We start from the raw sequence: 26,880 nt of genomic DNA, 5'->3' as shown, positions 1-26,880 counted from the left end.
AGACAGAATAGTAGAAATCAAGATGCATGCCAATGCATCAGGTTTCTCAAAATGCTTTGTTATAATTAAAAGGATCCTAAAAAATAAAAAACTTGAGATTTGACAGAACTTAAAAAAATGTATATCAACTGGAAAAAAAAAAAAAAAAAAAAAGGATCACTTATAAGCAACAAAACTAAAGCATTAACACGCAATGGCTTTCGTGCTAGGGCACTCAGACTTTGCTTGTTGACAAGGATCTTATGTTGGAAGCTATTAAACGGAATCAAGATGCATATAGTCTTATGCAAGTTAAAACTTGAAATACCACAAGGGAAAAAGGATGGAGGGGGGTGTTTAAAAAAAAAAAATCGGTGCCCATAATTATGTTCAACAAAAACTTCCGCTATATAATAATATTTTACTATGGCCATTGAGAAACCTCAAGCCCAGCCAAACTAAACAAACTAATACCTAATTTGCAGAAGGAAAAACTAAAAAAGGAGCCACAATTCTAACTAGAAGAAATAATAATATGCAGTTATCATTAAAGATTACTTGAAATACAGTGACAGCAGAATGAACATGATCAAGTGTCACGTGCACTAACCCTTCTACCAGCAAACTGTACTTGATGGTCTTCATTTTTTTATTTTGTTCTTTCTTAATGATGGCACGTTCCACAGTTTTTATACCCTGTCATCCATAAACAAGTGAATTATCCAATCAAATGAAGGGTAAAAAGGTGCAGGATAGTCTTTTTAGCAGATGATTAATAACAAAAGCCATAGAAGTTTTTACCTTCACTATAACCATTGGAAGCAAATTTTTGAGAGAGTGGAGATGAAAATGAATTTTACTTTTATCAGTTTCTGGAGAAAGAATTTCCAACTTCCCAACATCCAAAACCTTGATATGCTGCAGAATAATATGGTGTTGAGATATTACGAACATATAAATCATAAGAGTAGTAGAAAAATTACTATAAAACAAACTCTCACCTCGTGCTTCAGTTTGAGTTTTGGAGTTTGTATAATTGATTCTTTCACAATATTAGCATCTATACATAATTGAACATCTCGAATTCTTTCCATGTCAAGCTTGACAACTAGTGATGCTGATCTCGAAGTCATTACCAGCTTTATACTTTTAGCAACCTGCACCATGAAGGGGTAATCAAATAAGATTGCTTAAATTATACTTGATGGAGGGCTGAAGCGGATACAAGACTATGCAATCCTTCAAAATTCAAAAGAGACAAAAACGTGGAAGACAGTAAATTAAAATATTAGGAACAGAGGAAATTAGGTAAAAAAACATTTAGAGAAAAAACAAAGATGATGGGGGGGGGGTAATGGACTTCACGAAAACTAGCATAACTACTTCAGATATGAATTCACTCACTAGTCGGGGGTTTTCACATTTAGTAAGTGGATGACCTAATTTCCAACCAAGGAAAGAACAATACCGCTAACTTAATGAAATTTGTACAGAGAGGTAGACTTCTTAATATTGGCAAAACAATTAATTTGAATTAATCAAGAGCTTGAATTATTATAAACTTCATCTAATGAAGAATATCACATACAAAACTAACTTAAAATATTCAGAACATAAAAGACAAAAATAACCTCCAATGAATTAATCCCATACCTGTCCCAAATTTGTTTTCTCAATGCGACCTCGTACCATCCTTGCAGCATTCACGTTATCATCACAGTTGAGAGCTGCAGTGATGATGGGCGTACTGATTTTTTTGGCCCCATTCATTATTTCTTTGATACGAGGAACTCCAAGAGTAACATCTGATAAGAGTCAAAGGATCACACTGAAATCGAACCAGTTAATGGCCAAAAACCTTACAAACCAGTAGTTAAATTATATTTGGACATTCCAGCAGAAACTTAATCAATCAAGGATACTCATGCTAGCAACTCCAGCAAAGTGGAAGGTTTTGAGTGTCATCTGTGTCCCCGGCTCTCCAATACTTTGAGCTCCAATCGCTCCAATCGCAGTTCCAGCTTCTATTTTTTTCAAATGATAACGAGAGATACAGGTGTTCAAGAAAACCTAAATAATGTGTTAAGATGCAAATTGTGTTAGATGCAGCTACTTGTTTGTTTCCCTATCTGTTTTATTTTTGGAGGGTGGGGGAAGGCGTTATAGAAAATCTATATAAGAAATTACAGAATATGTATAGAATATAGTATAGAGTAGGACGCCTAAGAGGGAGAAAAAAAATCAATTGGAACATATTTAAGAAAGAGGAAAAGAATAGCAGCTAAATGTAATCATAATTAACACTGGAGAGTATCTGACTACATTGTCGGCTTCTATTTTTATCACATGGTTCCTTTTCTATTTCACAGACTCAAACCTGTGACATCAACAGACAACATATCAGAATAGTTTTTGGTTTAATTTTTCTTACAATTTTCATAAGCTTTGACGTTCACCACGTAGCTACTATGTTTTGTAAAGAGAATCATTCTCATGAGAATACTGCTTCTGTTATGATATTTGAACTTGATAATCTAAGCGTAAACCATTGGCAATAAAGAAGATTTTGAACTGTTCATTTTCCCCCTTTACAATAATAATAATAACAAAAATATAACAAAAATAATAACATAATAAAGATATGAGAACATTTTTACAAGATAACATTCAGTACCTCTAGCTGTTTAGGAGTAATGCCAGATATATTTTTGACAATTTTTTCCTGAATTTCTGAATTCTCCTTTGCAGCAAGATTTTCAACTGATTTAAATGTGTCCATTGTTTTTTCCAAGGATTTTCCATATTCATCTAAGAAGCTCTTGAAAGATTTTTTAAAAGCCACGGAGCAACCACCCTCAGGAGTCATATCAATTTCTGAAAATCTGCTTTCTACTCTTTCAGACACTTCAGATGGAGATAGATATTCAGTTCCTCCAGAAGGACATGTGGCCTGTGAAGGGACACAATCAACTCGAATTCTAGAAGATCAAATGAATTTCAAAATCATGTTGAAGGAAGGGTTTCAAACCTTGGCCTTCAGAAACAATCGTTCAAAATTTAAAGGAGATCCACTTTTTGCTTCCATATTTGCAGGATCCATGCCATCATCCCCATAACGAAATTGAACTATACAGCCACTCGCATTCCGTACTGTGTTATCATATTGGATGGATAGGTCCTCTAGTGCTTTTATCAACTTTCGTGACATATAGCCAGTGTCAGCTGTTTTTACCTGCAACAGTCACAGGAACCCAATGATAATGTGCTGTATAGCCAACCAAAAGTTCACAGTCTTTTGATTAATGATAAGAATTGACCCCCCCCCCCAAAAAAAAAAATAATAATAATAATAATAATAATAATCTGAAAAAACATGCCTGCCCCCACTTGCTATGGGGCTTCCCCAAATCAACATCTGGATAGATAGCACTAAATGTTGAATGATGCAAAAAATTGATTAATTGGAAACATAATCGAAAGCAAGAATGGTAATAACACTTACAATATTGCATCTCTTATCCAACAAGATGTTATATGTGTCATAGCTTATGAAAGAAAAACCTCATTCAATTCTACAAAATGCAAGACTACATATAATCCAGGTAGAAGTCAATAACCTTCATGTCTTTCTTTCTTTTTCTCTTTTATTTTTTTCTCTCTCTCTCTTTTCTTCTTTTGTTTTTGTTTTTGCATGCTGGGGGGGGGGAGGATCTAAGTAAGTGAACAATAGTATTGAACCCAAGATAGAGCTGTACTAGGTACATCAGCACAGCAGCAGCATAACATCCAACCAACAGCTTCCTAACATGCCTTGACTCAAACAAACCCTAACCAACACATCCTAAAGCACCATACCAACTCTAGAAGCTATACCAACCAACAATCAGAAACTCTGTGCGGCAACAAAAGTTTCCAGGGTAAACATTTGCCTTCAATTCAGCATAGCCACGAATCCAAAATAGGCAGCTAGCAACACCAGTATATAAAACAGAGCAACAGTAGAGCAGCACGGACAAAATCAAAGCAAACAGACAGCAACATCAGAACACCACAACATATCGAGCATATGGAACAACAAGAAAAAGCAGAAAACAAAAGCTTTTTTGTTATAACTGCACACATAACATTATGTGCGACTGTTTAGCCACTGGACAGGACATGCATTTATTGCACACGCCACCATTATGTATTATTTTGAGTCCATAGCAGTCAAAGGTGCTGACAACAGGACCAAATTTTAAAAGACATCAGGATTTAGAGTTTGTTGCAAGCCAAACTAAGGAGCAAAAAGAAATTGAACACAAACTAGAAATATCTGTAGTTGACCCAAATTGTTTTCTTTTCTTTCCCATCACTCCCATGTCAAAAATTGGAGAATGGACTAGCCACAGATAGAGAATCCCTTCCTCTCACTTATGGGAGTTAGCAACTCTTTTTTTTTTTTTATAGGTAATCAAACTTATGGGAGTTAGCAACTCAAGGAACTCTAAATAAAAGAATAACAAAATCTTTTTGTAAATTCTGATTTTTTTTCTCTCAGAAAGGTCCAAAACAAGTTTTGAAATAAGAAAATATATTTTCACTCGTTGGAGAGGTCTTTAATAGGATTGGAGTGGCGCGGGTGATGCCTAGGAGGGTGGTGGAACTTTTCGCTTGTTGAAGTGGTCTTAGGGGTAACTCTCAAATTGCTGCTGTCAGGAACATGATCCCTTTATGTCTGTGTGTGGTGTATCTGGCTCAAGAGGAATGGCCAGTGTTTTGAAGATTAGGAACGCTCAGTGGATGAACTTGGATGTTTTTTCTTTTAACACCTTATTTCTTTGGGCTTTGGCCATTGCATTTAATGGAACTAGTGTCCATGATTTCCTTGTTTCTTTTTCTCGTTCCTGACTTGTAATTAGGTTTCCGCATTTGTATACTTCCTATGCACTTGGACTATGCCTTTTTACATGTCTCAATAAAACTTTTCTTACCTGTAAAAAAAACATATATCTTCTTTTTCTAATAGAGCCTATACTTTTCAGGAAGTGCGATTAACTAACTCAACAATAGTAGAGGATAGACTTAGATGCTGCTAGGCTACATCTCACATATTGATGGACCACCCCAATTTAGCTGCGTTCCAGTTAATTGTTTGCACCGCCAGAAGAATCCATTCATCAAGGAAGCTGGTAATATTCTCATCCAAGTATATTCCATATAAGCTTAAATATCCACAGTTTAAATAATTAGAAACAATGATAGAGTAGTTATACCGCCGTATCCACAAGGCCTTCTCGCCCTCCCATTGTATGGAAGAAAAACTCAGTGGCAGTCAAACCACTGTAGAAAGAATTAGCAACAAACCCTTTGGCCTGCAACAAGAATAAAAAAAAGGCATCTCAATGCTTGAAGCACACAGATTTGCTAGTTTGATGAACTATTTAAAGAAATTGATTGCACCCAGCGAGTAGATTTTAGTCATAAAAAATAAAATCATTATTCGTCTTCCCAAAATGATATCGATGAACTAATGTTCAACTAGCCCAAAAAAGAAAAGGTAATTCAGTTTTTCTTTTGGATAATATTTTAGATATTAAAAATAAAGTCATTATGTGCTAATGCACTCTGGAGTCATAATGAAAAAAAGTTGAATCCTACTTCAACCTATTCAATTAAGAAACCATGAAAGATAGAAGTTTATTTTTTCCCTGTAAAAGGTAAGGTGACACATGCACCCAGTGAGCCTTGAACCCACGGCCTCACCTTCTACCCGATTCTTACAGGGGAGGAAGCACCCTTTCAAGTAGACTTTACCATACTTACATAAGTATTTAGAGGTTTTCTTTATATTATGAATTAGAAGAAATATGTTAGAAAAAGCAAAAGAGTTTATCAACCCTTGGATACATACCTTAAAGAGAGCACTCACAGGATCCAAAACAAAACTGGGATAAGAAAGCAACACAAGTTATGGCATAACTAAATCATCCAGTGATAAAGAGCTCTGAAACTTACTGCAGGGGTTTTCGCTTTTCTAGGGAAGTGAGGAAGACTCCGATCTATGAAACCATTAGGAGCACGACGACCGCCAACAGACTGCTGACCAACACAAGCAATCATTTGGCTAATATTGATCGGAGATCCTTTGGAGCCACACTGGGACATGATCAATGGACTATTTCGCCAATGTAACTCTTTCATGCAGACCTATCAAAGAAAATAGAATTACAAAACATATGTAGTTACTCCTGTAAAATCCTTTCCTAAAAAATTCATAATAGAATTTAAAAAGAAAAAAAAAAAAACTTGATGAATTGCAAATATTGATGGAAAGGGAGAGACTTCAAACAACAGATTTCCTAACTCTCATTGTCAGGAAAGCTTGTAACAACAGCCTATGCGTCAATATTCAGACTCGACATTCCCAAGAGAAAGAACTAATACATTGAGGAAATGTTTCCAACTTAAGAAAAAGATGGAATTGTACCTTGCCAGTCTCGTCTCGAATATTATTTAATATTCTAGTTATCCCAGCCTCTAGTGTTTGGGCAGCATCACAGCCAGTTTCAGGTGGTAGATTTCCTTCGTTGTACAACTTTATTTTCTCATCACAACCTTGATAGCCTTTAGAGATTGTTTCCTGTCTCCTATCGTTCAAATATTTACTTGGTTGGACATCATCAATCCCAATTGTGAACCCGTGATTACCTATCCATCGAGCACTGCACCCATGCAGGTACTGACAATTATTCACATGAAACCGTTTAATCTATATTTAAATGGAGACAGGAACATTAATATCAATAATAACTGGCTATCATTAAAAGCAAAAGAAAAAAAAAAATAGCATTGCATATCCACATAGGCAATCAGAACTAAAAACATCAACCTACAAGTATGGTGAGATGACACAGATATTTATATTATGAACATTCTATATTTACAAACAGAATAAACTTCCAAGAAACTTGAACATCCCTTATAATGACAATAAATCAACTTCAGAGTAAAGAATGGCCTTCCTGGGAAGGGGTTGTGGGTCCAAAACTGTCATTCACATCCTCTAGAAGCTTTCAGCACTATTCTCTTCAAATTAGTGTTGTGATAAAATATTCTGCATCACCTCCTATTGATAAAATCCTCATTCGCCACTTCTACCCATACTATTTTAGACCTCCCCCCATACCTTTTCCACTCCCACCTAAATTAAATATTGACCAAAAAAAAGTAAAGCTATATAACCCATTGAACGCATGTCCAGGTGAAATGGACTCATTTTGGCAACCCCCCATAAAAAAAAAAGGGTGGTGGTATCTTTTCCATAATAGTTGACACCTGCACCTTAAACAACTCTATCTCTCAATTCTATCTTTGCTAGCATTTTCACTTATCTAATCTTGATTCTCACATTGACTACAATCATTCTGTTGACATGCAGCTTCTTATTGCCCATAATTTCAATTGTAGAAGATAGTAAGTCTTAGCATTATAAATATTCCCTTCAATGAGAAATCTACAATCACAAACCCCAAAAATACATTTCTTCACTTCATGAGCATTACTCTAGTTCAATGAGGCAAAATATTTTATTCAATTTCCTTATTTTATGAAATACATAAAAAGGCATTTACGAGACTTCCCTCCCTCCCACCCTCTCCCTCTCCCTCTCCCTCTCTCCCTCCCCACATTTGTCTTATTCAAACCATAATCAGACCTTGACACCCTTAGATCTAAAAAATCATACTTTACCATTCCACCCGTCCTTCATCACACAATCAACCATAACAACCAAAAGCTACAACCTCTTACCATGAACATCAGTGCTCACAGCTTCCAAGTTTACTCTTCACAAAACATAATCAACCCTAAATCCATTCTGCCTCTTACAATTAAACCTGCATATTCTTCCTATCCGTCAGCCACCAATTGAAAGTTAAATTACAATCTGAAACCTCAATTGCAGTCACAGCAAGGAAACTCACCACGCTTATCATTATCAAATTCCATAAATCTCTTTTGCAAGGCATCCCATGACCTCCAAGGTTTCAGTAGTGTCCCACAAACGTGAACTTTCCACTAACTTCATCAGAACTTATGCAGTTGAAGTAAGGGAGCATAAAATGATAGTTTTATAAAAAAGTCAGAACTCCACATGGTTTGGACCATTTGGAAAGAAAGGAGAACATTAACCAAACATCACAGTAACTGCAAACCATTTCAAAAGTATGTTTCAGCTTTTGAAAAACTCTAAACATCACACTAAAAAAACGACCACAGTCCTTCATCCAACATAATTCCAAGCAACAGCCATGTCAATCAATTGGATCAAGTGCGTGTGCAGACAACTTAGAATCCCTGCCGGAACAAGTCACAGGAAAATCAAATTAAATCAATAGAATCCAGGAAACCAGACCATAATGAACCCAGCCAAAATGCAGAAACTTATATATCAACACATTTGTCAATCAATGAGGAAATGTGAAGGTCCAGATGCAGGCTTAAAATGCATTAAAAAACAATAAATATGGATCAAATTACAATGCACGAAACCAAGATGGACAAAAGGATCTCACAAGCAAAAGAAAACGCACCAGTTAATTACCTTAATTTGGCTAGACGATTCATGCATGCAGCAGCAGCATGTGCTTTATAGTCTCTAAGAAGAATAGAGAAAAGTCCATCCTTATTCCCATTTCCTGGAGTGAAGTTATGTATATCAGAGAATATACATTGATTCCCAAAAGTAAATAACCCTTGCTAAAAAAAATTTTATAATTAGACTTAATGATGTTGCTCATAAACCACAAAGGCCAAAACGCCAGACTCAGATATCCAGAGAGGGAAATACTCAGCAAATTATTGCCCAGCAACGAGATTATGAAACTTAACTGACTAACAGAATTGAGTACCCTTGCTTAGTGGTACTTACCAAAAAAACAATTTTCTTTCATTCAAGCATTTTTTTTTCCCACTTAGTCAACGTGGCCAGTTTCAGAGCAATAGTAGTTAAGACGATGTAAATAAAAATGAAATAATCCACACAAACCAGAAAATAGGTATTTCACAAAACTGAAAATACTAACTTAAAGAGGAAAAAAAATCTGGAAAATGAATTTGAACAAAAACAGTGGCACGATCTGAGAGGAAGGGGAGATCAAGAAATCAACAAGAAAGAATTAATGTTAATAACTGACCTAAAGTAGCTTTCCCTAGTTGTCCAGATAATAGCTCACTGTTACGGAAGTAAACAAACCCATCATTAGGGCACATAGCATCCATTTCTCTTTCTCCTTCTTCTTTAGGCTTCATGTAGCTTTTCTCCTTTAGGGTAAGATTTACAAAAACTCTCACATTTGTATGTGGCCGAACTAAAACGCTGAATAATTGCTTACCAGTCCAAAGCTCTATCGGCTGCAGAACAGTTACATTCAAATCAATGATAGAAAAGAAAGAACTATTCAAAAAAGATATCCATCTTTTTTCTTAAAAAGGCAAAAAACAAAATTTGTTTGCCAAGATTCAACACAGTACTTGACTTCTAGTTGGGGGAAGCTTAAACAAGATAAAAGGTGTGCAGTTGCAAGAAAAGAAACATAAAGTTTTCTGAAAGGTAATAATAAATAGGCACAAAACCAGAAATTCCATGCCAAAACGGGTAGAGATTAATAATATTTTGCGAATCTACTGTCTAAATTTGAGGAAGACAGAGGATTGAACAGCATTAACAAGGGCACAACATATAACACAGGCATCAGAAGTTCCACAACCATTAACAGCAACTCATTGTTTCAAACCTCACATTCAGTAATGTAATTAGCAGAGGGCTTTAGATGTGAAAGATTTTCGTGCCATTGGCATTGTCAATGGGGTGTACAAAATCATATCCAAGGTTCTTTGTCAATCATATGAGCAAGCTTATGGAGAATATCATATCGAAGCCTCAAAATGCTTTTGTCAAGGGAGACAAATTCTGGATTCGGTGCTAATCGCCAATGAATGTTTAGAGGGTAGAATCAAAGCGGGAGTACCAGACATTCTATGTAAGTTGGATAATGAGAAGACATATGAACATGTCAATTGGGAATTTCTTTTTTATTTGCTTGGGAGGTGCGGTTTTGGGGTGAGGTAGTGTATTGGATAAGGCATTGTGTATCCACAACTCGTTTTTTGGTTTTGGTCAATGGCACCCTAGTAGGTTTCTTTAACAACTCTTGGGGATTGAGACAAGGGAACCCATTGTCTCCCTTCCTTTTTGTCATTGTTAGGGATGCTCTAAGTCGGATGTTGGAAGCTGCTGTTGGGGATGGTTTTCTCTCAGGTTTTTCAATGAGGTGGATATGTAATGGTGTCTTCAATTTTTCTCATCTTCTTTTTGCATATGATACATTATATTTCTGTGGAATGGATCGTGGTCAAGTTCAATTGCTGAGGGCTTTATTGCTTTATTTTGAAGCGGCTTTCAGCTTAAAGATGAACCTTGCAAAGTTTGAGATGGTCCCAGACTCCCAATGGGTTTTGTTAGTAACATTATAACCTTGGCAAATATTTTGGGATGCAAGGTATCTCCTTTACCATTCAAATACCTTGGTCTCCCCTTGGGGGCTGCTTACAATGCAAAGACTATATGGAAATGCGGTGATTAAGAAGATTGAGAGAATGTTGGCAAGATGGAAGAGGATTTACTTGTCAAAAGGAGGAAACATTAATTAAGAGTAATCTTTTTTTTTTCTTTTTTGATAATTAATAAGAGATTTTATTACCAAGAATAGGCACAGCCCAAGTACATAGGAAGTATACAAAGGAAGAGTACTCTTTCTAATCTTCCTACATATTGGCTATCCTTATTTCCAATACCTACAGGGGTAGTTAATCGAATTGAGAAGATTGTTCACACTTTCTCATGGGGAGGAATTGGGAAGGAGGCCAAGTTCCATCCGGTTAGCTGGGATAAGGTTTGCTCGCTGGGATAAGGTTTGCTCCCAATCTCTTGTGGAGGATTGGGGTTTTGGAATTTGAGGATTTTTACTAGGCTTTGCTCTTGTATATGTCCAGTATACTTGGGCTCTTGCCTATTCTTTTGATCAAAAAAATATTGTTTACCGATCAAAAAAAAAAAATTAAGGCTCTTCTTGGGAAGTAGTTATTGGTATCATCAAGAAGGGGAATCAATGTGGAGAGCTGTTGTTGATTCTAAATATGGGAGTGCTCGTGGATGATGGTGCTCCAATGAAGTGAGAGGTGTTCATGTCATGGGGCTATGGACAAATATTAGGAATGGTTTGCAGGGCTTTATTAGTCACTTTAGGTTTGCAGTTGGTGAGGGATCTAGGGTCAGATTCTGGCATGATAATTGATGTGGTGATTTGCCCTCAAGACCGCATTTCCTACCCTTTCCTGGATTGCTCATGATCAGGAGGCATTGGTGGCAGATTTTCTGGACATTTCTAGAGGCATTTTTTTTATAATTAATAAGAGATTTTATTACCATGAATAGACACAGCTCAAGTACACAGGAAGTATACAAATGAAACACCTGCTACACTCTAGTAAGCAGGAAAAAGACTAATACAGATTCAGTACATTATCATCATTCCTAACAAAAATCTTTGCCCACAAACACAAAGTAGAAAAGAAAAAATTCCGAAGTTCTCCGAAAGAAGTCAAAGAACGCTTTATCTTCAAAACATCTCACATTCCTTTCCAGCCAAAGACACCACATTAAACATAAAGTAATCATTTTCCATCTGGCAGCTACACATTTCCTTCCCTCAAAACACTCTAGGGGCATTTTTTAATGGAGTATTAGTTTTCTTTTTTTGGACAAGTAATGGAATATTAGTTTTCTAAGAGCTGCTTAGGATTGGGAAGTTGTGTCTCAGAGTAATAAATGAAGTAATAAATGATCCACAGACTCACCAAAATTTGGAGGTAAAGGTGCTATGGGATAAGATTCTTAGTAGGACTAGACTTGCATGGGCGATGCCTCAGAGTGGTGGGCCTCCTTGCTTGCTGGAGAGGCCTTCAGGGAAACCCTCAAATTACTACTGTGTGGAATATCATTCCTTTGTGTCTCATCTGGTGTCTTTGGCTTGAAAGGAACACCAGAGCTTTTAAGACCAAGAACATTCTTTAGATGAAATCAGATGTTTCTTTTTCCATACCTTATTCTATGCGCTTCTGCTATTGTATTTAATGGGGCTAGCTTTCATGATGTTATTGCATCCATTTCTAGCTCTTAACTTGTAACTAGGTGTTCTCTTTTGTAGACTTCCTATGTACTTGGGCTATGCCTATTTACTTGTTTCAATATAATTTCCATTTTAATTAATTATATATATATAGTTGCAGTCAATCCCAAAATTGCAGTCCAATATTGGAGATTTTCAACTTCTAGCCATCCTTCACTACATTTCTGACCTCAATTTGGCTGACAATCTGGAGCTAGGTCAACAACGTGTTTCTTTTTACAAATATAAAAAGCTCTTCACAAAAGTTTCTATGAAAGGGCATATTTAGTTCACCATAAACCAGAAAGCGCAACCTATCAATGATTGAATTGAACAAATCTTCATCATCAAGTTAATTACATTTTGGTTTTGTTATCCCACTGGACCTAACTACTCACTGACTGACCACCCAAGCTTCACACTTCAGTTTGTTATTCAAAAAACTCACTGCTCTACACAGAGCTTTGCTGTGAGAGCAAGGTTTGTGAAACTTAAACAAACACACCATTAAAAATAAAACACATACTAAAAATTTCGGATTTAGCATTCTCAGTATTCTAAGAGAATAATTATCAAAGAGATTAAAGGAATTTGCAGCGGTGATAAGAGACATGTGCAATCATGAAGCAAAATAGCCTGTCACTTATTTGGATGAACTAATAAGTTACTAGGCAAACTACTAAACAAGTTACTTAACCACCAGCTAGACACTTGACAAAAATTATTATTCTTTTCAAGCAGTAAAATCAACTTAAACTAAAAGTATAAAAATATTCATTTGGGGTCAAAATATTATAACCATCAAATCATAAAAACTTCACGGAAGCACTACTATGACATAATTTAGTCAACACTGAGGAATATAATATCCTCTCATGAAGTGCAATGGGTGTACAGCAAAAAATCTTCATATGAAACATAATTTCCATGCATTGATACAAGAGATAGAAGAATATTTAAAACTGAATACGTAAGCAAAAAAACCTACCTTTTTGACTGGACATGAGATTCTAACGGACACAAATGGAATGATGAGAATGAGGAAACCGGAAAAGTAATGGGCTTGGTAATAGGCATGTCTATTTAAACATGCATGCATCTATGCATTATACAGAACTCACCTTCAGTATTGCAGGAGTTGGCAAATCAACAAAATCCATGCCATCCATCATATAAGAACACATAAGAGAAAAGGCAGCACGGTCATAAAATGTGTCCTTCCTTGTAATGAGAAACGAAGACGTTAGAAAATCTTGAGTGGAAGCAACCAAAATCTCTCCATTTTTTGGTGTGCATAAATTGTTTTGCACCTGACAAACAAATCCAAAATATTACAAAATAACCAAATGCACCAACTATTAATGGTATAAAAACTTAGACATGAGAAACGGCTCCTTCCACATTATGCATATGAATAGAGATTAAGAACCATCTTACTTTGTTATCAAAAAAAAAAAAAAAAGAACCAACAGCCTGCATCATATGATAGAGAAGGGATCATACGAGTTTACCCCCATTAGCATAACAGCTTCTGTTCGAGCCTCCTCAGTCTGTGGTACATGCATATTCATCTCATCACCATCAAAATCAGCATTATATGGGTTGCACACTGATTCGTTGAATCTCAATGTTCTCCAAGGCATGATTCTTGCCTGCATAAACAAAATGAACAAAAGTGCAAATCAGACAATAATAAAATAAGTTTAGGTGATACAATATGGAGACCTATATGTAACGGTTATCACCCTATGACACATGATAGACATCCGATGCAAGCTTGGTTGTCTGTTAAAAAGAACAATGTCGCCATCTTCCAAATGACGATGAACTATTTCACCATATTTCAGTGCATCAGCAAGTTTCCTCCTAACACTAGGAAACAGGGACCTGCAGCATCCAATAGTAAATCCCACATCATTACAAGAAAATTTCTGCTTTTAAGGAAATGATGACAACTATCACCCTTGCAGCCTTGCCTCATAGAACCATCAGTATGTGTGAGCATTCTTGCACCTGGGTACTTATCTGGGCCATTACAGACACATTGTCTCAATTTCTCTATATTGTGATGGGAAACACATTCAGGATAAGTTAAGATTCGAGCCATTTGGATCGGAATTGCAACCTAAACCCAATAAACACTAAACACATTAAAAGAGCGAATTAACTGCACGCATAAAAACAGAAGAAAACTTGTCAAGCTTCAGTGCAATGCCTGACCTCAGTAATTTTCAAATTAGGGTCAGGGGATATGACGGTCCTGCCAGTATATTCAACACGCTTCCCAGACAAGTTCCCACGAAAGCGTCCCTGCTTCCCCTTGAGGCGCTGAACAAAACCACCTAATGGCTTGGAAACTTGCATTGTGAATGGAACACGAACGTCACTATTTATGTATTGCGCAACCTCAAGTTGAAGAATATCCCAACCAGCCTAAACCAAAATTCTCAGAATAAGAATTGTAATCACACTATGGGACCATATGTAATATTAGTGGACAAAAGTCAGGAGTATATATATGGAAATTCATTGACATACACAAAGCAATGGCAAAACAACCCAACATAAGAGAAGAAAAATCAAATAACATAACCTACAACACTTGTAACAGCCGCCACTTGCAGCATTGTTACAAAATCCTCTACCCTACCAGGCATTTGGACGCAGAGCTCGCTTCTAATAACTCCTGGCTAAGGCTAGCATTTGCCTGAATAATTTTCTTTAGCCTCTCAGTAATGTCATTTTCATTGCTGTAACAAGAAAAAACAAAACTCAGAAGCAGAAATTAAAACTTTAGCATCATCAGAGCACTTGCAAAATAAGAAAATATAGTTGATGACTAAAACTGCCAAAATGGCTAGAAATATTTATACAGTTGAACCCTTAAATTTATGGTGAATGACCTTTGAGATCCATCCATAATGACAGAAGGACGAATAGGTATAGGAGGCACTGCAATATTTGTTATGATGAGTTTCTCTGGTCTATCAGAAAGATAAAGCAACTCGCAATCCTGCATCAAAATGAAATGATGTAATTTGTTTATTTATATATATATATATAATATTATCCAACAAAAAAAATTGATCCAACCAAAAGTATCGCATGCTTCATTTTAAAAATTGCAGATGCAGAACTTATAAGATCCAAATGAGCATTGAAGTCTACCTCATCCAACATCCTTTTAAAAAGAACTAGAACTTGTACAGGGTTAAGAATATAAGTAGCCACGTTGAAGGGCGACTTTGACTCTTTTGTGTGAGAAATGGCTGATCTGAATTCTTCCACACTCCCATCATTACATTTTTGACGCTCATGAAGAATGCCAGGCATAGACATGGCCCTCTTCACTGAAACTGTCATATATCATGTAACACAGAAATCACCACAAGATGACATCATTCAAAAGCTTTAAAACAGTGATGGACAACAAAACACAAACCACAGCATCAATCCTCAGTTCCACAGGGTTGATATATTAATATAAAGTGGCAAAGCAAGCATCCAAATAACAAAGTTAGAGTTTTTGTTCTGATAAGAAATAACAAAGTTGAGTTAATGGAAAATAAATTATGGCTATCAGCATAGCAACAAGAAGCTTCTCTTTCAGTTTGCAGTTTGTTCATGATAAAAGCATCAGAAGTAGAAGCCAAACCATTTACGTATCCGCATCTTGAGCACTTTACTGCTTTATTGCCGCTTGTCAAGTTATTACACTTTTTAACTATCACTTTCATCAACTCAGTCTTCTTCAGAGGCTCTATCTTAGGACTTCTCATTTTCTTCAAATACTCTTTACGCAAGTTCTCCTCCAGAAGTATATGAGCACAAGACTGTCAAGAAACTTTTGGCATTAAAGACTGAGAATACCAGAATAATAAGCAAAGAAATTGACCAAGTTCTTTTAAAACAAATGCAACAATTACGCCACCCCCCCTTTCCCAAAAACAGTACTCCTGAGAGAGAGAACCCACACAAAAAACTGTAGCATAACCCTATGCCCATTGTACCCTGTGGAGACACTGCTCTCATGGCTAACAAGGCAGCATCATCAGAAGTCCGGGGCTAAAACAATTTCTAATAACTAAGACGGATTTTATTGAATAAAAAAGGGTGTTACTGAAGTACACGAGAGACAAACCTAACTAGCAAAAGGAAATACATTTAGAAAACCCTGAAAAGTAGAAATAGAAAAAGCAAAATCATTGTCAACTACTATCCAATGACCAAGGATGTTAAGAAAGCATGACTTGAGGTCCACCAACAAAAAATCACAATCTTCAAAACTACACTCATTTCTATCTCTCTCCAAATACTCCGTGTTAAACAAGACAATCATTTTCAACAATAATGAGAACCAACTACTACTGAAGTATCATTTCCAACATGCTAGGAATGAAGAAGAAGACTATCCACAATTTAACTGCTCTTCTTACTTATGCAACACCAATCAACCATGACAACTCTTCCTAACATTACTCAAGGTAACAAATCTGTGCATCTTTTTTCTCTCCGTACACCTGCTCACATCTCTTGCTTCTCACCCCCGATGAGTCTCACGGTGACAACTACCAGTTCTAGATTTATTTAGAGCTTAATTAGAGGTACAAGTTCTTGAAGGATGGGCTATTTGAAGGTTGTTCTCATTGAAACAAAAATATTCGGGATTTCAGTTGAAGGTGGCTGCTATCTACACATTATAGAGAGAGGAAGGTGACTAAAGAACTGTTACTAGGTAGACCAACTGCATCATGGGTCGCACACACAAACCTTTGAACAATGTTCCAGGTCGGATGGTTACGGCGAGTTCATCAGAACATCCAATTTAGGCAGCAGCACTTTTCTTGCACAGAGATCCTCCAATGCATTTGTTAGATACTTGACTATAGTTGAGTATAGAGGTAGTGGGAGAAAGAGCCATATCATCATCCTTGACGAAGTGGAAGGCAAAGAATGGAGGAAGATGGCTATGGAACTGTGTGGCCTATGTGGCAATGCAGGCAAAAATGAAGTGAAGGGATACGGAGGGGCGGAAACGTTCAAAAGGCAAATGAGCAAGAGCACGTGGGGGAGTGACGTCTAAAACATATGCAAAGGTTGTTTCATGCTCAGTGCCAGTCACCAACAGCAACACCATAAAAATCGAGGAGAAATCAAGACGAGAAGGGATGCAAAACCAAAGTATGAAGGCAGTATAGGTATTTCGTGGAAGGGAAAAGTTACCATTAGTGAGACTTGCACAAATAGGAGGTCTGAGGCGCCAACAGCCACCAGAGGTTATGCAAGAAGGGATGGTGACTCTCTAACAAAGGGGTGCAACATGGAAAGGATGACTCTGCACAACCTCAAAACAGAGTTGATAGACTTGAGAGAGAAGGTACGTGGCTTAATACAACGGGTTTACCAGGAAATAGGATATGGGCTTGGGCTTGAGTCAAGAAAGAAAAGTGAGGGAGGCTGCTGGCAAGAAGTTCGTGGGCTTTAGGGTACAAGCCCAAAGTTCTAAGGGCTATCCGACCCAGAGTTGGCGGGCTAAAATTGTGTGACACTCTAGCTTTGAAGTTGAGTCATCCTCTGACATTGCAAAACAACCATCGGAGCCAACGTTACACCAGCTGGGACTACACAGAAACCACCAACGAAAGAAGGCGACCCGAGTCGGTGCCTAGTGTCCTGGCTAACAGAATGGCAACGCCGACGACAAAAACTAATGATACCAACCCTTTTTTTGAAGCAGAAAATGTCTCCTAGGAAGTTCAAATGGAGGAGAACACCATGGTATCACCACAAAAAGCATCGTCTTTGGAAATGGGCGATTTATTTAGCTTTGGGAAAGATCAAACAGAGGGTGGGGCTTTTGAAGTGGGGAATACAGAGGAAAATGAAATCCCAGATAAAGCCATGGTCGTGTACAATTCAGCTGGGGTCGAGGAAGAGCAGTGGCAGATGTTGTGTTCTATATCATATAGGGTGGGTGAGATTAGGAGTGTGCAACTGGGCCGGATTTTTTTCCGGTCATGTCCGGAACCAGAAAATCCAGGTGAATCCGGACAGTTATGTAACCGGTTATCCGTAACCGGATCTTATTTAAAAAAAAAAAAACACAAAAAAAAATTTAATTTTTTCAAATTTCAAAATAAAAATAATAAACAAAAATTATATTCTAAAGAGATTATTATGGTTTGTATGGAACACATAAGGATCATCGAACTTAAGCTTTGATATATGCAACACCCCGTTCCCGTAGGATAGAGATGTTATTAACATTTATAACATAGTGCCCGGTAAAGAGATTCATATCCTGAAATACCTCATTTATTGAAATTCATCAAAACGTTAAAACTGGATTGAACATGATTGTTTTAACAACAGAACGTGAAATAAAAGAACATAAACTAATCCTATGAATGAAATAAAAAGGAATCTAATCCTTGTTTGAATATCACTTATTCATTCCTAAGTCTTTGTACTAGATCTATTCCTGGCCATCCAGCTCTGCATCATCATAGACATCATCTACGAGAATTAGACATGGAAGAAAACAAGAAGACAAACAAACAAAATGAGTCGAATACTCAGTAAGTAGCACATCATACCGTAAAATATAATTTTTGCCTAATATGCAATTAATTTCTATGAGACTCTTCAAAACATACCTACAACTTCATAGATTACAATCAAACACGTAACATGACTTTCTGAAGGATTTTACATACGTATATCGTCACAGACTCACATAGCATATGTTTTAATCATTAACCAAAAGCGGAAGCATACATAATCGTGGCAAACATGTAATCGTGAATGCATAATATCTTGTTTATCTTGTCTTATCATGGAGTGAAACATGCTTGGGTCCGTGTTTCACCTAACTGGCATAACATGGAGTGAAACACGCTTGGGTCCGTGTTTCACTTAACTTGGATAACATGAAGTGAAACACGCTTGGGTCCTTGTTTCACTTAACTTGGATAACATGAGTGAAACACGCTTGGGTCCGTGTTTCACTTAACTTGCATAACATGGAGTGAAACACACTTGGGTCCGTGTTTCACTTAACTTGGATAACATGATGTAAAACACGCTTGAGTCCGTGTTTCACTTAACTTGCATAACATGGAGTGAAACACGCTTGGGTCCGTGTTTCACTTAACTTATGGTTAACCACGCTTGAGTCCGTGGCACTGTAATATTTCTTAACTTTCTTAATGCATGAAAATTTATTAGGTTTTCATGAATATTTCTAACATGGCATATTCTTGTACATGGCATAGCCTAACATGGCATAATATGTCATATTCTTGTACATATCATAGCATAGTATGTCATATTCTTGTACTTGGGATAGCATGACATAGCATAACATGACACTTTCTTATACATGGCATAACATAACATGGTACCTTCTTATACATTGCATAACATAATATGATCTGAATATTTTATGACATTTCATGGCATACATAATCTAAGTACTACATGAACATGGCTTGCATAATATGGCTATTCTATTACATGGCATACTTGACTTGAATTACTAAATGAATATCTCATTGCTTTCATACGATTTTTAGTAACATTCAATTAATCAAACAAATTCATTCATTCAAGCATAATCTCATATTCCCTCAAGATCATAAAAGGAATCTAACATTGGCTTGTCTCTTAGCGTAGCGTAGATAACCATCATAAGCACATCATATTTTCATACATGACAATAATATTCACAATACGCATACATTTATATGATCATACTATTTACTTCTTAGCGCTGCTTCCTGATTTCCAACTTGTAGCGCATTACCCTTACGAGGTTCTAAACGTTATTAATTTCCTAGCGAAACGTGTCGTAATGCTCTGTGTAAGGGAATTTGGCCTACTAATACAAGGTGCTGAGAGGAATAAGGATTGCGCCTAGTACAGGACAAAGCCCATATGATAGTTCAGCCCTTACAAGAGTAAATAACCAGGCCTAATGGGCCTCAGAGCCCAAGGCCCACTTAAAATCAAAAGCAGTAAACATAAGTCTGAGAGGAGTTGTGAGAGGGAAGGTGTCGTGCGATAACATGGAACTCACCGAGGGAAGAAGGCTGAGGTGACGACGGCTCTCGAGTGGCTGGGCGACGCAATTGGGACCTCGGAAGGGAGTGCGAGGCGGAGGGAGGTGCCTGGTCGGCGGGTTCTGTGGCTGTCGTGAGGTGACCCGACTCTTCTAGTGGCCAACGGAGGGCGTCGGCGTGTTCTGTGGTAGTTTTCGGCGAGGTGGTTGATTTGGTATGAAGAGTAGCGCTAGGGTGGCTGTTGGGAAGTGGTTTTCTCTGTCTGCCGAAGCTACTATGGTGGCTAGTGTGTGAGAGTTTCATGGTTTTTGCTAAGGGTCTCGTGGGTTTATAGATGAGGGGAAGGAAGCTATCGTGAGTGACCTGGAGGGGTTTAAGTTTGACTAAACTTTGGAAACTACTCCCACAAGGAAAGGAACACTTGAGAGGATATTAGAGTTTTGAAGTGTTTTGAATTAGAGATAATTTCAATTCAGAAAACTCCCAGACCAAACAGAAAGATAAAAGAGGCGTATAGTAGAGAAATCCTATTCAAAACAAATTACTACCTCAAAACATATCTAATAAAATAATAACAATAACAATAACAATAATAATAATAATAATAATAATAATAATAATAATAATAAATCACACTTTTGGACTCGGGGTGTTACAATATATCATTTCATAATTATATTATTCTAATTACAAAACTAGGAGTTATTTTAAGATTTTTTCTTCTCCTTTGAATTCAAAAGCAAAAAAGAAAAAGAAATGTCTTTTTTCATTGTGCATGGAATGCAAGGGACAAGATCAACATTAATATAAAAATCATACATGCATGGTACATACGTACTACAATAATATTAATGGATGGAGAAGATCAACATTAATAACATCTTGATATTGTTGTGATGTATTATTATTTATTTTGTTATTTGTAAATTGATTTTTTTTTTTTTCTTTTGATAAGTGAATAAGTAGTTTTATTGAATAGAATGAAACTAGGCAATGCCCAAATACACAGGAAGTATACAAAGTGAGACACCTAATTACATTCTAGTGAACTGAAAAGAAGATAGAAACTCATGGACATTCCCACCCTTCAATACAATAGCAGAAAACCACGGTAAAAGAGAGAATACAAAAAAATTTCCAGATTTCCCCCACTACACGCTCCTTGTTATTAAAACACCTCTCATTCCTTTCTGACCATAGATACCACATTAAGCATAAAGGTATCATACGCCACGCTGCTGCTAATTGTGCACTGATATGTCTCCTATTCCAACACGCTAGTAGTTCCACCACACTCTTAGGTATTACCCAACTCAATCAGGCTCTATCAAGAATACCAGCCCATAATTCCCCAGTCACCTCACAATGTAAAAGCAAATGATCTATCGATTCTCCATTCCTTTTGCATATGTAGCACCACTCCATGACCACCGTACCCCGCTTCCTTAAATTATCAACCATCAAAATCTTTCCAAGTGCAGCTGTCCAAGTAAAAAACGCAACTTTAGATGAGGCTTGTGCTTTCCAAATACTCTTCCACGAGAAAAAGATGGGTTGTTATATTGTCAAAGCATTGTAAAAAGATTTAACATTAAACTTTTTTCTCCCCGTGTGAATCCACAACATACGGTCTCCCCCATTTCTTTCTAACTTTGTTGAATACAAGTGTTAAACAACAATGTAATATGTAGTAGTATGCATGTATTGCGTGTATTGATGTATTATTATTTATTTTGTATAAAAAAATAAAAATAAAAACATAAAGGCCTATAAAAAAAAGCCTTTTGAATTGTTAAAAAGATTTAAAAAATATTTTTTTTTAAGAAAATCTGGGTATTAAACATGATATCCGAATTTTAAAAAAATAGTACTATAAAAACAATCTGAGGCAGAAGTGGCTGGCCCGGGTTTGCTCGGATCATTTTCCTATTTTGTTAGATTGTGGTGGTGTTCATAGGGGTCGCCAGTATTTCAAGTTTAAAAATATGTGGTTAACAGTGGACGGGTTTGCTGAGAAAGTTCTTTCTTGGTGGTCTTCTTATTAGCTCACGGGTACCCCTAGCTTCATTCTTGCAGATAAGCTTAACGCTTTAAAGCAAGATTTAAAGAGGTGGAACATGGAAGTCTTTAGCAGTATTGACAACCAGAAGACTACTCTTATGGAGGAGTTACAGGAGTTGGAGGGGCAGGTATTGATGGGAGACACCTCCGAAGAGGTACTGTTGAGGAAGAGTGTGGTGGAGACTGAACTGGATAGCGTGTTGTTGATGGAGGAGACCTCGTGGCGACAAAAATCCAGGGCTTTCTGGTTAAAAGAAGGAGATAAAAATGTACGAAGTTCTTCCATAGAATGGCTAATTCACATAAGCGCAACAACACTATAGAGACAATCAAGACAGGTAATCAAGTTCTCTCTTCCCCTACTAAACTAGAATCATATTGTGAATTACTATGAGAACTTGCTCACGTAACCAACTTGTTGGAGGCCAAAGCTCGATTTTCCTTTTGAGTCTATTGACATAGAGAGGGTGAATTGGCTGGAAAGATCTTTTGAAGAAGATGAGGTGTAGAAGGTTATCAGCAGTATGGCTAAAGACAAAGCGCCCAGGCTGGATGGTTTTTCAATGGGTTTCTTCCAACATTGTTGGGAGATTGTGAAATGTGATGTAATGCAGGTTTCTCTCGAATTCCATGCCTTCAAAAAATTTGAGAAATGCCCTAATGCGACATTCATAGCCCTCATACCAAAGAAACATAGGGCGATAGAAGTGGAGGATTTCCATCCTATAAGCGTGGTGAGTGGGGGGTTTACAAAATTATTTCGAAAGTTCTTGCTAATCGGTTAAGCTTGGTGATGGGGCAAATTATTTCAAAACCTCAAAACGCCTTTGTACAGGGGCCGCAAATCCTTGATTCAGTCCTTATTGCCAATGAATGCTTGGATCACAGGTTGAAGGAGGGCACACCAGGCATTCTATGTAAGCTTGATATGGAGAAAGCATATGACTACGTAAATTGGGATTTCCTCCTTTACTCTCTTGGGAGGTGCAGTTTTGGTGATAGGTGGATTTCAAGGATTCGTCATTGTATTACTACTGTCCGATTCTCAGTGTTAGTTAATGGTACCCCTGCAAGTTTCTTTAATAGTTCTCGCAGACAGAGACAAGGGGACCATTGTCTCCATTCCTTTTTGTTATTATCATGGAGGCACTTGGCCAGATGGTGAAAGCTGCTGTTGAGGGTGGTTTTCTAACTGGATTTTTGGTGGGTAATGGTACAAATGGCTCTATTAAGATCTCACATCTTTTATTTGCAAATGATACACTCCTCTTTTGTGAAGCGGAGTTGGGCCAAATTCAAGCTCTACGAGCACTGTTGTTGTGCTTTGAGGTCGGGGCTTAAGGTCAACCTTGGCAAATCTAAGATGGTGGCGATGGGTGGGGTGCCTCGAATCAGTAGCCTAGCAGATCTCTTGGGGTGTAAAGTGTCTTCTCTACCTATGACATATTTGGATCACCCCTTGGGGGCGACTTTCAAGCAAGAGCTATTTGGGAAGGGCTTATTGAGAAAGTGGAGAAAAGGTTGGCTGGTGGAAACGGTTGTGTCTATCGAAGGGAGGGCGGATTACACTAATCACAAGCACTTTATCTAATCTCCCGACCTAATTTCCTATCTCTATTTCCGTTGCCTACTGGGGTGGCGAATAGGATCGAGAAGTTATTTCAGGCTTTCTTGTGGGGTGATTTGGGGGAGGAAAACAAATTTCATCTTGTTAATTGGAATAAAATTTGTTCCCCAATATCGAGTGGAGGTTTAGGTGTGCGAAATCTAAGGACTTTCAACAAAGCGTTATTGGGGAAATGGCTATGTAGGTATCATTTGGAGGGTGAGGCATTGTGGAAGGAAGTTGTTGACTCTAGGCACGGAGGTGCTTGGGGTGGTTAGTGCACTAATTTAGTGAGGGGGCGGTATGGCGTGGGTTTGTGGAGATATATTAGGGGGACTCCAAACTTCACTCCTACTAAGAAAATGAAGTTCACAGTCCACTCCTACTATCAAGTCATGATCACACATAATACAAATACATTTCCATGGAAGAGTATTTGGAAGACAAAAGCACCCCTGAAGGCAACTTTTTTTGTATGGACACATTCATTAGAGAAGATCCTTACAACAAAAAAGCCACATCATAGGCATGGATTGGTGTTGTATATGCAAAAAGAGCAGAAAGTTCGTAGATTATCTATTACTTCATTGTGAGGTTGCTACAACCTTGTGGAATGACTTCTTTGTTCGGATGGGACTAGCCTAGGTGATGCCGAAAAGGATAATCAACCTCCTAACTTCTTGGCAAGGCATCCGGGGCAATCCTCAAATGTCAAAAGTGTGAAAGATGGTTTCAATTTGTCTATGGTGGTGTATTTGGAGGGAGAAAAAAATCCAAGAAGCTTTGAAGATTGAGAGTGGTCAATGGATGAACTTAGAAGTTTATTTTTCAATACTTTACTCCATTGGCCGATTGTAATTGATTTTAATGGCATGTCTTATCATGACTTCCTTTTATCGCTAAACTAGCATGCATAGGCAAAGATCTTGTATATGTCACGTATACTAAGGCATTTGTCTATTTTATGCTCAATAAGATTTTGTTTATCGATAAAAAATTACTCCAGGTAAAATCTTTTGTAAGGTGCTATCAATACAAAAATATTACAGGGAAACTGTAATGAGTAAATAATATGTTGTAAAATGATTTTACTCCAAACACCTTTCTTAGATGGACTCCAAACTAGTTTATCTTCACCACCTCATCCCACCTTGCTTGAATCCAGCAGTCAGAGAATGATGTTAAGTGATCCACCTCTCATTGATTGGCCTCTTTGACAAATTTAACACACTAGTGAATAGAATCATGTGAGAGTTAACAATGATCCGCCACATAATCATTCTATGTCCCATGCTTCAATATCATTCAAAGACCCATTAACCTTATGAGAACAACCTGTGTGCCCTTTATATTCAGTCTTACTACAGCTATTGCACCAACCTCCTTCCAAGCTCCCATACTTTGTGTCCACAATCACCCACCAAAGGCTCTATCTTTCATAAGAATAACACCATAGTCACATTCCCAAAAGAGCTTGGTTGAAAGAATTAAATTTCTCACCCCTAAGCCACTTTTTGTAACCAATGAGCACACCTTGGACAACTTTAGAAGGAATTTAGGCCCCATCCCCATGTCTCCCAACAAAAAAATCTTGTTACAACTCCTCTAAGTGCTTGGATCCTCCCAAAGGGAAGACAAAGATAAGTAATGAGTTTACCTATCAAAAAAAAAGATAAGTCATGGGTAAGAAATTTAAGAGGGGGAGTTTATAAAACCGAGTCCTACATTTCGGAATATGAATAGCCCACATGGTGTGGGTAGGTTATAAAGGCAATCATAGGTACTAATCCCACATTGACTTCTTATTACGTGAAACTGGCCTTTATAAGTGATTATAGAGAAGTTCAAATTGACTAGTCTTTTTCGGCTATAGAGCAGATGTGGCCAGTGTTTTTCCTAGGTTGTTACAACGGAAGTCCTACTCATGGCACCAAGGTCAAATTGTGAGAAGCTGTAAGTCTGTTGCAAGAAATCTATTGGAGAACTAGTCAACATCTTGCTGTGAACATAGGAGTTGCTAAAAGAAAATATCAAGAAAAAGAGCCGATTGTGTGGGAACCAGAAGAAATGCTAGTAACAACCACATTACTAAAGGTGAGAATGAAAGCATGCCAAATTTGAGCAAATGAACACTCCTGTTCACAAAAAAAAAAAAAGACTAAACACCATTTGGTCACCAAATAGCTACAAGGTAGCATTCACTTTTTAAAAGCCAAAGCACCCGTGAGAAATCAGCAAAGGACCTACCAAGCATACCCAAAGAAGGGAAAAAAGGGTGCAACATACATAATTTAGAGGTTTTCAGCAATCCTTAATGTTTTAACAAAGACTGTTGACCTAATCATGTCTATTCAAATCAAACTAGAGATGATTACCAGAAGTCATAACAGCAATGCCCTTTTAAGTTCATTGTGCAAGTAAAGGACGTAATCTCACCATTTTAACGAGCCAAGATGCAGTATCCTTGGCTCCAGGTCTTGACCTACACTTGAATACAGATCCCATACAAGCAAATAGCTCAATTCCACGTGGTTTTACGTGTGCTAAATATATACAAAGCATCTAAAACTCAAAAAGTCAAAGCTGTGGTGATGATGAGGAGCTAACTTTGCTATTTTCTAGGTGGAGGTATATTTTTCAGATCAACATTGTTAATCCAGACCAACCTGCACTCAGCTAGAAAAGCAGTCCTCATATCTGAACCAAGTCCATGCTAAGAAATGTAAGGTCGAATTGCTTGATCTAGCAAAAGATTACAATATATAGAAGATACCAAGCTTGACCTGGTCTAATTATCAGCATGTTTAGCGAGTACTTATGTTGCTTAAACCAAGACTTTCAAACTAGCTACAAAAAAAGAAGGGAACTAGAGCATTTTTGCACAACCATACATATTATATTAAAAAATCACAACAAACTGCAGCATGCAAATACCATTTCAGGCGACAGAACCTTTTTCAACCAA

At 37.3% G+C, this 26,880-nt stretch overlaps 1 protein-coding gene across 1 annotated transcript in view; it reads right to left on the bottom strand.

Moving 5' to 3' along the window:
• The window catches only part of LOC108979063 (DNA-directed RNA polymerase III subunit 1), a 34,093-nt gene that overhangs the window by 3,340 nt on the left and 3,873 nt on the right, over positions 1-26,880 (bottom strand). The window contains exons 4-24 of the mRNA XM_018949643.2: positions 15,844-16,021; positions 15,357-15,544; positions 15,092-15,201; positions 14,839-14,938; positions 14,409-14,621; positions 14,165-14,313; positions 13,934-14,075; positions 13,700-13,840; positions 13,310-13,498; positions 9,156-9,372; positions 8,564-8,657; positions 6,449-6,683; positions 5,977-6,168; positions 5,235-5,333; positions 3,008-3,211; positions 2,654-2,929; positions 1,902-2,049; positions 1,633-1,784; positions 981-1,136; positions 781-897; positions 590-675 (exon numbers count right to left, since the gene is read on the bottom strand). Of these exons, the coding sequence (XP_018805188.1) occupies positions 590-675; positions 781-897; positions 981-1,136; positions 1,633-1,784; positions 1,902-2,049; positions 2,654-2,929; positions 3,008-3,211; positions 5,235-5,333; positions 5,977-6,168; positions 6,449-6,683; positions 8,564-8,657; positions 9,156-9,372; positions 13,310-13,498; positions 13,700-13,840; positions 13,934-14,075; positions 14,165-14,313; positions 14,409-14,621; positions 14,839-14,938; positions 15,092-15,201; positions 15,357-15,544; positions 15,844-16,021 (3,386 nt within the window). The remainder of the gene's footprint in view (positions 1-589; positions 676-780; positions 898-980; positions 1,137-1,632; positions 1,785-1,901; positions 2,050-2,653; positions 2,930-3,007; positions 3,212-5,234; positions 5,334-5,976; positions 6,169-6,448; positions 6,684-8,563; positions 8,658-9,155; positions 9,373-13,309; positions 13,499-13,699; positions 13,841-13,933; positions 14,076-14,164; positions 14,314-14,408; positions 14,622-14,838; positions 14,939-15,091; positions 15,202-15,356; positions 15,545-15,843; positions 16,022-26,880) is intronic.

This window comes from Juglans regia, chromosome 5, assembly GCF_001411555.2.
Source record: "Juglans regia cultivar Chandler chromosome 5, Walnut 2.0, whole genome shotgun sequence".
Taxonomy (NCBI): domain Eukaryota; kingdom Viridiplantae; phylum Streptophyta; class Magnoliopsida; order Fagales; family Juglandaceae; genus Juglans; species Juglans regia.
Note: the sequence above shows the minus strand (reverse complement) of the source record. Positions and strands in the feature narration are given on the sequence as shown.